At 44.2% G+C, this 11,703-nt stretch overlaps 1 protein-coding gene and 1 long non-coding RNA gene across 3 annotated transcripts in view; both read left to right on the top strand.

Moving 5' to 3' along the window:
- The window catches only part of LOC112548253, a 2,489-nt gene extending 1,785 nt beyond the window's left edge, over positions 1-704 (top strand). Inside the window, exon 3 of the long non-coding RNA XR_003092077.1 lies at positions 385-704. This is a non-coding gene — a long non-coding RNA (uncharacterized LOC112548253). The remainder of the gene's footprint in view (positions 1-384) is intronic.
- A 1,234-nt stretch (positions 705-1,938) lies between these two features.
- Positions 1,939-10,690, top strand: RPA3 (replication protein A3). 2 transcript variants are annotated; one of them, XM_025193430.1, is made up of 4 exons: positions 1,939-2,241; positions 2,433-2,507; positions 4,307-4,415; positions 10,452-10,690. In XM_025193430.1, the coding sequence occupies exons 1-4, from the start codon at positions 2,143-2,145 to the stop codon at positions 10,475-10,477; spliced, it is 309 nt and encodes a 102-aa protein (XP_025049215.1). In that variant the 5' UTR covers positions 1,939-2,142; the 3' UTR covers positions 10,478-10,690. The 2 variants fall into 2 exon arrangements, with proteins under 2 accessions (XP_025049215.1, XP_006037040.1); XM_006036978.3 differs by lacking the exon at positions 10,452-10,690 and adding an exon at positions 6,599-7,213 and having other exon boundaries at positions 1,944-2,241.
- Positions 10,691-11,703: the final 1,013 nt, after the last annotated feature.

Consider the following 11,703-nt stretch of genomic DNA (forward strand, 5'->3'; position numbering starts at 1 on the left):
AGGGAGTACTGATTTCACAGCACACTTGACTGGGAGGCTGGCTACCCAGCTCTCTCCCTACTCCCAACTGTGCATGTTGTGTGCAACTCTTCATCCCTGGCCAAGATGGGGGAGCCAAGCTGTGCTGCAAAGGGGTGCCTGCATGGAATGCACTGCAGGTAGGGGGTGTTGCCTGCACTGTGCGGGGGAGGGGAGGGACGGGACGGGGACGAGACGGGACTGGTACTTAGCAGCCCAAGTGGTGTGCAGCCCCCAGCTGCCAGACATTGAACAGTCCTGAAGTAGAACAATGGAGGAATAGATTTCAATAACAGTAAAGTCAGAAGCTTGTATGACAGTGGTGTGCAAACAGACAGTAAAAATCTTGTGTTTTTTTTATGAAAGGAAGAGAGGGAACTCTTTCAAGCATCAAGCCCCAATCTGGAGCAAGAAGAATGCATTTCAACTAAATACACTGCCCTCAAGGGTTGGAATTCAGTCTCTCTCCTACAAATAGCTCTGTTTACAACTGTTTGGTCTCCACTAGTTTCACGCTCTAGGGCTGCACTTTCATAAAGAACTGTTCTGATGCATTTTTTCCAACTGCTCTATCTTGACATATGATGGATTAAAATGACTAAATACGCAACAGCTTGGTGCCTTCCCCTCCTCTCCAACTGGTTGGTATTCCCATTATGTTTACCTTATCCTCCCATCATTAAGACTGCAGCTCACATTCAAAGATTTAAAGCAGAATGAAGCCTTGGAACACAAAGACAAACACCGTCCCTGTATTGAGTGGGAGCATAAGAATGGATGTGAGAAAGGGAGAAGATAAAGGGACCATAATTAAGGTGTGGGCTAACTCTGAAACAGGGGTAAGCAACCTCCAGCACAGGTGCCAGAGTGCAGCACTCGAAGGCATTTTGCTTGGCATCCGTACCTCTGGGTGGATGACAGGGAAGGGGCTGGGGCTACACAGCAACAGCAAGGATTGGGCCCCATCGTGGCTCCCCCACTACCTGCCCCCGGCATGCCAACATCTTATAAGTTGAAGTTGAGGGTGTTTTGGGCACTCTGCCCAAAAACGTTGCCGACCCCTGCTCTAAGACATGAAGCAGCAATGCAGAGGAAAGGTGGCTTTATAATTAGGCACTGAACTAAACACTCTGGAAGATCCATGTTCAATCTCCAGCTCTGCCTCAGGTTGATGCTGGTAAGTCAGTCTAAAACAGCAGTGGCTAATTAATTCTCTACCTGCTTCACAAGGGCCATACGACTGTGAGGATAAAATTATTTAATGCATAAAAGGTGCCTGGCTGTCAGAGGGAGAGAGGGGCAAGTATTCTGGACAGACAAACAAGGGCCAGTGCTTCATGCATCTTGCATGCAGCATCCTCATTATTACCGGATGTGGGAGCAGAGCCAATGTTATCTGCAGTAAATCCGACAGGTTACAACACAGCGGCTCTTAATCTTTTTTAGACTCAAGGCCGGCTCTCAGCCTTCAGGCACCCCCTTTAGTTGCCAGCTCTTCCTTTTCACTCGGTTTCTAGCTACAGCAAAATTACAGAGGGGTGGGTCCCTCTGGAGCAGAGCGCCCAGAGGGCGGGTGGGGGGCAGGGTGCTCGGCCGGCACGAAGGAGATCCGAGGGGCCCACTGGCAAGCAAGGCAGAAGGAGCTGATGGAATGATGACGAAGTCAGTACGCCGAGCGAAGCAAAGACGACGTTACGAGTACGCATCTGACGAAGCAAATCCCGCGCCTAAGAAAGCCGAGGCAGGGCGGGAGCGGGCCGGGCCAGACGGAGGCGGAGCAATACCGGGCCCGGGTCCCCGCCGCCCCCCGCAGCAACGTAAGCGAGACGCGGGGGGAAGGGCGGACACTTGGGCCGGGCGGAGCCACGCGCGCGCACGCTGCCACTCACCGCCTCCCGCCGCCGCCTTCGCTTCCGGGCCGGGGCGGTGCGTCACCGTGACGTACAACCCCCGCGCGCCACCCGGGAGCCGCCGGTTACGTCATCGCGCCCTCGGGTTGGGTTTTCTTTTTTTCTTTTTGCCCCTGAGCAGCCTGATTGGTGGTCGGCCCCGCTCCTCCCCCGCGTGCTTCCGCGTTGCCGAGGTAACCAGGCGGCAGCGGCGGGGCGCGGGAAGCCGCTCAACATGGAGGACGTGCACGAGGGCCCGCGGCCGCGCATCACCACCAGCCAGCTCGCGCAGCACGTGGGACAGCCGGTCTGCTTCGTGGGCCGCATGCAAAAGGTACCGGCGCTGCCCGGGGCCTTTCGGGGGTCGCACATGCTCCGCTCTTTAGGCCGAGGCCTCGCCCCTCCCCCTCCCCACTGGAGCCAGGCTGGGGGGTTGCGCCGGCTGCACACGGGGAAGTCTTGGTGTAAGGAGTGACATCGCTCCTTCACACTCCATTTTGACGTCACTTCCTCCGTCTTCCTCAGATTCACCCGAGCGGGAAAATGTTTGTCCTCTCGGACGGCGAAGGCAAGAGCGCCACCGTGGAGCTCAGCGAGCCTGTAAGTAGCTGCAAGCGACCGACCCTGCAGCGGGACTGGCTACGAGACCTGCTGGGGTTACCTGCGCCAGGGCTTGCTCTTTGGTGCCTCGCAGGGGCTGGGCAGCAGCTCTGCAGAAAAGGACCTGGGGGTTTCAGTGGACAATAAGCAGAATATGAGCCAGCAGTGTGCCCTTGCTGCTGAGAAGGCAAATGGCATACTGGGCTGCATTGGTAGGTGTTTCGCCAGTAGGTCAAGGCAAGTGATTCTTCCCCTCTATTCACCACTGGTGAGGTCACATCTGGAGTACTGTGTTCAGTTTTGGGCCCCCCACTATAGAAAGCATTTGGACAAATTGGGGAAGAGTCCAGTGGAGGGCAATGAAAATGGTGAGGGGGCTGGGGCACATGACTTCTGAGGAGAGGCTGAGGGAACTGGGCTTATTTAGTGTGGAGAAGACCAAGGGAGGCTTAGTAGCAGCCTTCAACTTCCTGAGGGGGCGGTTACAAAGAGGATGCGGCTAGACTTCTCAGTGGTGGCAGATGACAGAACAAGGAGCAACGGTCTCTGGTTGCATCAACGGAAGTTTAGGTTAGATATTAGGAAAAACCTCCTCACTAGGAGAGTAGTAAAGCACTGGAACTGGTTACCCAGAGAGGCTGTTGAATCTCCATCCTTAGAGGTTTTAAGACCTGGCCAGACAAAGCTTTGGCTGGGATGATCTAGTTAGGGATGGTCCTGCTTTGAGCAGGGGGTTGGACTAGGTGACCTCCTGAGGTCCTGTCCAACCAGTTTTCCATGATGCTGTTTGCTGATCTGCCTGCTGGAAGCAGGATAAATTTTGACTGGAAAAAAGCTTAATCCTTTCAGCAAAGAGGTGCTTTAACCCTTCATTGGTATGATCTTTCCCTTTTCTTTCCTGTGCTTGTTTTACTTTGGGCATTTAAAATATATTTCCTTACTGGCATCTTTTCTGCAGCATCTGTACCAAACTGTTTGAATTCGTACCAGATCCCTGCTTAGAACACTTTTCATACTTCCAGTAACTGTCCTAGCCAGTTAGATGAAAAAGTTCTCTAAAATAAAATACATAATTGCATTTAAACAGTTAAGACTTGCATCTTTCTCCTGGTGAATACTAGGTGCTGCAGTTAAATTTCCAACTCCTCTTCCCTTCATCAGCTGTCCATTTGGGCACTAACAAGTTCTGTCTCTCTTTCATGTTTTCTGTGATGTTTCATTTAATGCAGGGATTTTTCTGATTGGCATATTTTATACATTCCTCTATTTGTACTCCTGCAAAAAGCTATTAGTGAAAATCCTTGACTAAAAGACTTCTCATAGCCTGTGCACTCAATTGCAGTTTCTACCCTCACAAGTATAGGAACAACCCTCATAATACACCTCTAGGATACACAGTATTTTTCTGCCTCTGTACCAGCTTACAGAGAGCATTAACCAACCTTTAACAGGGTTTGGACAACCCATCCAGGCTTCTGGTCACTGCTGCTCTTTGTGCCCTTTGCTTGGGTAAGGGGTTAAATGCTGTAATGTGATGCTTCTTTTAAGATGCATCATCTTTTGTTTATTTTTAGGAAGCTAAAGCCAGTTAGAAAACTACTCATCTCATAAAACTGAGTTTGATTTTTAGACTTATTTTTCAGCAGTATTTTATTTTCATGAAGTGGAGCAAACAAGCAGTTGCAATAAACCAAGCATTCCATTTTCTCAAGTTGCAAACTGATACTGGGTATGTAAGTAGCTGAGTACAAAAGAATAAGACAACTGTGGCAGTAACATGTTTTCTGTATGTTCACCAGTTAGATGAAGAAATCTCTGGAGTCCTTGAAGTGGTGGGAAGAGTAACAAATCAGGCAACTATCATGTGTATGTCATATGTCCAGTTCAGAGAAGATAAAAGCCCTTTTGGTAAGTAAAGATATGTCTTAAGATTGAATGTTGTTTTGCATTCTAAAAGTTATTTTTAAAGAAGAGCAGAGGAAAGATCTGCTTTATCCTTTTTCCTGGCAGGGATATATACATAGAGTAGCTGTTTCCAGAAATCTGTCTCCTATAGAGTTGTTCTTGAGTTGGTGATCATAATGCAACTATATGCAATATCCTCATGGGAAATGCACCAAAACAAACAGCAAGGATTGATTTACAGCTAGTCAAAATGAATCTAAAACTGTTTAAAAAGGAAAATCCTGAAGTCCTAGAACAAGTATGGGGCTATCATGTAACCTTTAATTATGCATAATTTCTTTAGTCCTGAACAGGAAAAGGAAACAGACAAACTGTATATAGTATTATTAGAGAGAGAGCTGCAAGATTGTATTCAGTCAAATATATTCTTACACAGGTTACTGTACCACTCCCATTACTGGTACCCGAGCAGTGCACTATTCTGCATATAGAAAGATCTGTTTCTCCATTCCCTAGTTCAGTGGATTTGGTTATTGTCCTTTTGTCTGGCTTACTCACAATGGACAGCAAGTAGTTTAGCTCTTGAATTTTAAGAGACTTAGATACTCCTGACTTGAGTGCAAATCACCACAGCTCCTGTAAAGGGAAGTCTTCTATAGTTTGTTAGAATTACTTTTTATGTCTACAAAATGTTTTCTGAAGGAGAAACCAGGAGCTTGTGCATTTTTTTTCTTTTGTTTGTTTTTAAGCTTCTAGTAGTCCCTTCTCATGGAAGGCCAATCAAAAATAAGAGGCAAAACTAATGCGATTAGGAACTTGAGAGGGCAGAAATAAATGGTTGAGTTTATTGGACCTTCCCTTTCACCTTGGAAAATAACTAATACTGGTGTGTCTTCATTTGACATTTGGCTTGGGGCAGTAAGTAAATTCCTGATTTGAAGAAAGGGCTGAATACTGAGGTAGCAGAATCTGTGAATGACATAGGCCACAGACAGGTGTTTATTTCTATGGTAAGAATTTTTCAAAAATAGCCCAAAAGCTTATTTTGAGAGTGTACATGTGTTCCAGCTCCTTGGCTGGTGAGCTAAAGGCAAACTCTTTAGTCATGGGCACTAGAGGGCTGCTCCCTGGGCCACCACCATTCTCAGGGGAGCCCATTAATTGACAGCCTGCTCTCTCCCCTGCCTGGGAAGGGGGCAGGCTGTTAATTGACAATTGGCAGCTGCTACAGACAGTCCAGGGAAGGTTCCAGCGCCAGGAGACTGGTGGGACTTGGGGAGGGGTTGGGTATTCTCCCATGGTGGGAACCCTCCCCTTCCCACTGCAGGAGAAGAGCCTTTGTTCCTTGTATTCCTCTGGCTATACTCATTCTTCCAGTGCACTGGTTTTAAATGTGCCACTGGGCACATGCAGCCAGGGATGAGGGAGATCCCCCATTCCCTGCTGTATACACACATTTTAAGAGGACTCCCTCCAAGTAGGGATTCCTCCTTGAATTCCTGTGGATCACGTGCATATGTTTGTGGATCTGACTGTGCTAATCTTGACCCTTAAAAGGAACTGGCAGACTCTGGTTGAACATTACTATTGTAGACAAAGGTGAGAGAAAAATCAATAGCACCCATTTTTATAAAGCATAATTATGAGGGTTAGCAAGGGACAGAATACTTTTACAAGATATTGATTACTAGTATAACTGCAATACAGGCACTCCTCACTTAACGACCGAGTTCCGTTCCTGCGACTAGGTCGATAAGCAAATTGGTCGATAAGCAAGGAGCCGCCCCTTGATACTGCGTGCCTTGGCTTGAGACGCTGCACTGCCATTTCCACGACCAAAGTTCTCATACTTACGACCAGTTCTCGCTGGTCATAAGTCCGCGCGGTCGTTAAACAGGTAGGTCGTTAAGTGAGGAGTACCTGTATAATTACCTGTTGCTCCCCGTGAAGTAACTACTAACATGCACCTCTACCTTTTTGTGATATTTTTCTCAGCTATCAAGAGAAACTGCAGCAGGAAAGGCCTAAATATGGTGACACTTAGCTAAAAGATGGGGGGAGGCGGGGAGGGGCAGTATTCTCAAATACTGGGGTAAAGTGAACACCATATAAAATATTTGTTACATGGTGATAATGGGAAATTTGATTAGTGTCTGAACTAACATTTCCCTTCCTCTGCCTTTCAGATCTTGAGACGTACAATGAAGCACTAAAAGTAATCCAGGAATTTCCTGAATATTTCCCATTTGGTATTATAAAAGAATGATCAACTCTTTCTGGTACAACTTCAGAATGGATGACAGTGGTTTAACCTTGCCATTTTAGGAAGGCCTAACTTTTTTGCAGTTGAGATGCTTAAGAGATGCCTGCTAAAATGTTTTGGCTGATTCGTCTGTCTGACATCAACATACTGACTTTCGGTGTCATACTTGCCTTTTTCTGATCTATCCTAAATTCAGTCTGTGTAGTTTTGTTGAAAGCAATTTTTTACCGAATTTTGTATATGCTTTATTAAGATCATATCCAGAGAAATGCTGTAGCAAGTTAATTTAGTTTCTGGTTAAAATCGTTTCTACATGCTTGTCCCCTGCCTGTCTCCTTATTCAGCATTTCCCATTGTTAGATATTTAGTTACCAGAAAGTTTATGAAAATTAAGCCATTCTGTGAGAGGGGTATAAAAGTATTGTTTAAAACTAGCATTGTGCCTGAATATGAACTTTTGAACTACCTGGCAGTAAAACTTGATCTTCTGTCTTGGAAACCAGTTACTTTTCCAATAAAGTGTCAGGCTACATTTGAACTAAGTGTTATGATCGTTTTTAAAATTGATAAATCTTTTCTTGGAGAGCTGTTTTTGTTAATAAATCACGTTCCGAGTTCTACCACTACCTGATGTGAGTAATTTTAATTCCAACACCAACCAGGGCATAAGATGTCCAAACTCTCACACTGATGTTAAACACAGTTGAAAATTTCTTTTGATAATTTTTGGTATTTTTAAGCAGTCTTGTGTGGCCGTGACAAAAAAAACAACCTGTATTTTTGTTGACTATTTAGGTAAAGGCACAAAGGATTGAATAGACATGAGAGTGAACTAATTTAATTGCTAGAGATGGTTCCAAGAGTAGTACACAATAGAAATCCAAGCTTCCCTACCGGTGCTGTCTAAATTTTCAGGATTCTTTTAAGCCTCTTAAGTCAGGACATTTCAGGAACAAATTCACAAAAGGAAAATCTGACTGCATTCTGTTAATTTATGCATGGGTACCAGATTTAAATTAAATGTTGTCACTGTAGATGTTGAATGTACTCTCATCCATCATCTTTCACAAACTGTAGTTTTAATACTGTCTAGAATACCAGATTTTATTGTTACTTGTCACTTGCAAAAAGCTGTATTTAAAGCATTTGCAATATCTTTCTCTAGGTAAATAAAAGCTCCTTTCTAGTTTAAAAATATTTTGCACTTTCCTGCTGCATTTTCTTTTCACAAAACAAAACAAAATACACATTTTACTAATCATTCTGACCTGAATGTTACTTGGTTTAGGTTTTGTTACTTATCATTTAAATAATGGTAGGAAATATTAACTGCAGTTAATGTATATGTCTAAGGGCCCTGGTGGATGTGCAGTTAAAGGCATGCTTGGATTTGATATGCAATCCCCACAATCACTTTCTGCCATGCCACACGTACATAGCAGGAGGCATAATTGTGGGATCAATCATCAGATCCCATCCTGCCATATTACTGGTACCAGCAAGTAGCAAACTCCTGTCACTGGAAGCTCTGTCAGCTGGTCCAGGCTTCCAGCCACAGAGGCGCACCATACACTCCCGAGGCTGGGAGCCATCAGCTGACGTGGGCTCCCAGCCACAGTGGCACACCATCCAAGCAAGAGCCCAGATCAGCTAATGAAGCTCCCAGCTACAGGAGCACATTATGCACTCCCATGGCTGGGAGCCCCAGTCTGGCCACACATTCAGTTAATGGTGTGATAGGAACCAGACACAAAATTACACGTATTTTGCGTAATAACTTTGTGGCTTATTGTTTTAGCATACCATTAACATGTGGCTGGGTAACTACTTAAGACACAATTAACTAGTTAATCGTGTCTTAAGTGTAATGTGTGCTAGGGCTGCAAGTGAACTTTGTAATAAAATGCTTTGTTTGCTGAGAGATTTATAATTTTTTCCCTCTAGTTGCTAGCAAACAATGGCAGGGGTTAAAACAGAACACTAATCTAGCAATCACTCCTTTTTGAAGAGGACTGAATGTTTCAGGGTTTTGGTAATGATGCAACCTTTCATCATTAAATTGCTCATTTTGAATCAAACCTAGGTTAGACCAACCTTCTCTCTCACTTGTCCTTTGTCCTTCATGAAAGCATTAGTCTTAACCTAGCTTTTGGTAGGGGGAGGTTTGAATTTAGAAACACATTGCAATGGATTAATCTGTACCTTTGTTAACTTCTGAGAAGATATAAAATAGGCTTGAAGACTCGTGTGCTCTCTCACCTCTACAAGTTAAGGGAGAGAATTAAAATTCCTTCCAGACTTTTGTAAGAAGCCTATGCCCTGAATAATCTTTTTTTTTTTTTTTTTTGGTGCTTCACTATATTTATCTTTAGGGACCTTCTTAAATCACAGTGGAAGTTGGTGATGCCTTTTATCTTGCTCTTTTCACAGTGCGCTCCCCTCCCTGCTCTGCACTGCCCTCCCTCCCCCCCCCAGTGGTCAAGATGTAATTAATGCTGTGGTTTTTGCCTCTTAGCCAGTCAGCAGCCAGAGGGGACACAGCAAAAAGAGCAGGTTTAAAGGCACTGCTGTGCCACAAACTTCCATTGCAAATTAGGTAGGTTATCTAAATGGCAGCAACTACATCCCTGCTTCTATAGAGCTAATCTAACAAGCCACATTGAAACAAAAATAATCCCCAATTCCCCCTCCAGTTCATACCCCATATTTATGCCAAAGAGAGGAAAATCAACTTGTTTTTGGTTTCCTGGGACCTGGAAAACAAGTTTGAACCAGTTTTTTCATGCTCCTAGAAGGTGTCCATTAAGCAAAACTTGTGTCATTGTGACCCAAAAGGGGAGTTTTCATCACCCTATTTTCTTTTCATTTTATTATCTTTTCTAACAAAGCTATTTGTTTTTACAATTTACCTAAGAAACTTAAGCCAATTATAGCACAAACTGTATTTGATACACCTAGTTACATTAGTCCCTACTGCTGATATATTCCTGCTAAACCTAGTGTGCTGTTTGGGATATTTATTTCAGGGCTTTCTTGTAGGCTGTCTTGTTCTAGATGTTTAATATACATTTCAAATTCCAGTGCTTGTTTTGCCTGTTAATTACATTGCACCTTTTGCTAAACATACCAGTTGTAGCATCTGGCAAGGTCATGCAAAAACAGTTTTGGGGGCCTTTGCTGTAGCCACATTCCTGTATGTGTGCGTTTAACAATGGACCTACTGAAATCGTGGCTTTCGCAAAAACCACTATTTCAAGGAGGCCCCATGAAATGGTGTGGGGTCTGCACTTTTGGTATGCTCCCTGAAGAAAAAAAAAATCACTGAAAATAAAAAACTGGCTCCCTCTGGGGAGCCAGCAGTCCTTGTGGCTCTTGCAGCCTGGCCACACAGCCTGCTGGGTAGGGAAGGAAGGTGTGGGGCATGCAGGCACAGCAAGATGACTGCCTCCCCACCACTGACCAGACAGCCCTCACAGCCAATTAGCAGTGAGGGGTCAGGACACTGAGGCCCTTGGCCAGTCAGAAGTGTGGAGGGGGCCTACTGTGCTCCACCCGGAAAAGTGGCTACCAGTCCTGAGGTCTGCCTACAAAATAAGCCACAGTTGTCTCAAATTTGGTAGCCCCCTACCTATAACAGCTACAGAAACTAAAATGATTGTTTAACTGCACATAAATCAATTTTTACCAATTTAAAAATATTTATGAATATTGTTATTTCTTTGCCCTCTGCTCTAAACAACTACTCTTACAAACATACTTTTTTTGTTTTGTTTTAGATACCTATTTAATGTCAAGGCCATGAAGAGGCAGTACATGTTACAGGGGTTGATTTGGTTTTTTTGGTTTATTTTGTTTTGAAGGACATGTCAATGCCTTTATTAAAATGCTAGTCACTGGTTCTAGTTCACGCTTATTCTGGCAGAATCAATTTTAGCATTGATACCAAGGTCTTCAACATGATCAACTGCAACCTCTATCAGTGGGTACAAAAAAGGGGTATGAATGATTAATAAACTGCCTGTCATGTATCACTTAGATGTCACTGGATTCAGTTTTTGATTGGATGCTGCAGGCAAGTCTGATGTATATCTAGAGAATTTTAAATTTCTTTGAAGAAAAAAATGTAACACATTTCTTGCAATTTAACCAGCATGTAGTTTTTGCCTGGTGTTGCCAACTCTACTTTTATTTTCCTAGTTCATTGCTTGAGGTAAGATTATTGAAACACACTTCAAAAGTTTAAGATAGATTTAGTAAAAATATCACTTTCAATTACATATATTTATAATGGAGGTACCAGTCTGGGTTTACAGGTAAGGCTGAGTCGAGATTTTGCACTAACAACCAAAGATTTTGTCCTCCTAGTGAAAATCACAATCATTTTCCCCCAAATTCAATTAGGTAGAAGATATGCACAGGGGTGCTTAACTCAGCCAAGATGGCAGTGCCTCTGGATATGGGAACTCTCCAGTGAGGAATTCTCCTTTTAGTGAAAAACACAAAAAGCTTACATGAAGTGGAAATGTAGACAAACGACTAGGGGAGAGTATAAGAATATTGCTTGGGCATGTGGGCATGAAATCGGGAAGGCCAAAGCCCAATTGGAATTGCAGCTAGCAAAGGATGTGAAGGGAACAAGAAGGGTTTCTACAAGTATGTCAGCAACAAGAGGAAGATGAGGGAAAGTGTGGGTTCCTTACTAAATGGGGGAAGCAACCTAGTGACAGAGGATGCAGAAAAGGCTGAAGTACTCAATGCCTTTTTCACCTCAATCTTCACAGGCAAGGTCAGCTCCCAGATTAACTAGCAGCACAGTTTGGGGAAGAGGTGAACAGTCAAGTGGCAACAGAACAGGTTAGGGACTATTTAGAAAAACTGAACATATACAAATCCATGGGGCTGGATGGGATGCACCTGAAGGTGTTGAAGGAGTTGGCTGACATGCTTGTAGAGCCGCTGGCCATCATTTTTTAAACTTGTGATTAGGAGAGGTCCTGGACAGTAGGAAAAGGGCAAATTAGTGCTCAT

This window comes from Alligator sinensis, unplaced genomic scaffold (assembly GCF_000455745.1).
Source record: "Alligator sinensis unplaced genomic scaffold, ASM45574v1 scaffold196_2, whole genome shotgun sequence".
Taxonomy (NCBI): Eukaryota; Metazoa; Chordata; order Crocodylia; family Alligatoridae; genus Alligator; species Alligator sinensis.

Coding starts and splice junctions, on each gene's coding strand:
- RPA3 (XM_006036978.3), top strand. CDS start 2,143: ATGGAGGACGTGCACGAGGGCCCGCGGCCGCGCATCACCACCAGCCAG. Junction 2,508..4,306: donor CCGTGGAGCTCAGCGAGCCT/GTAAGTAGCTGC, acceptor TATGTTCACCAG/TTAGATGAAGAAATCTCTGG. Junction 4,416..6,598: donor AGAAGATAAAAGCCCTTTTG/GTAAGTAAAGAT, acceptor TCTGCCTTTCAG/ATCTTGAGACGTACAATGAA.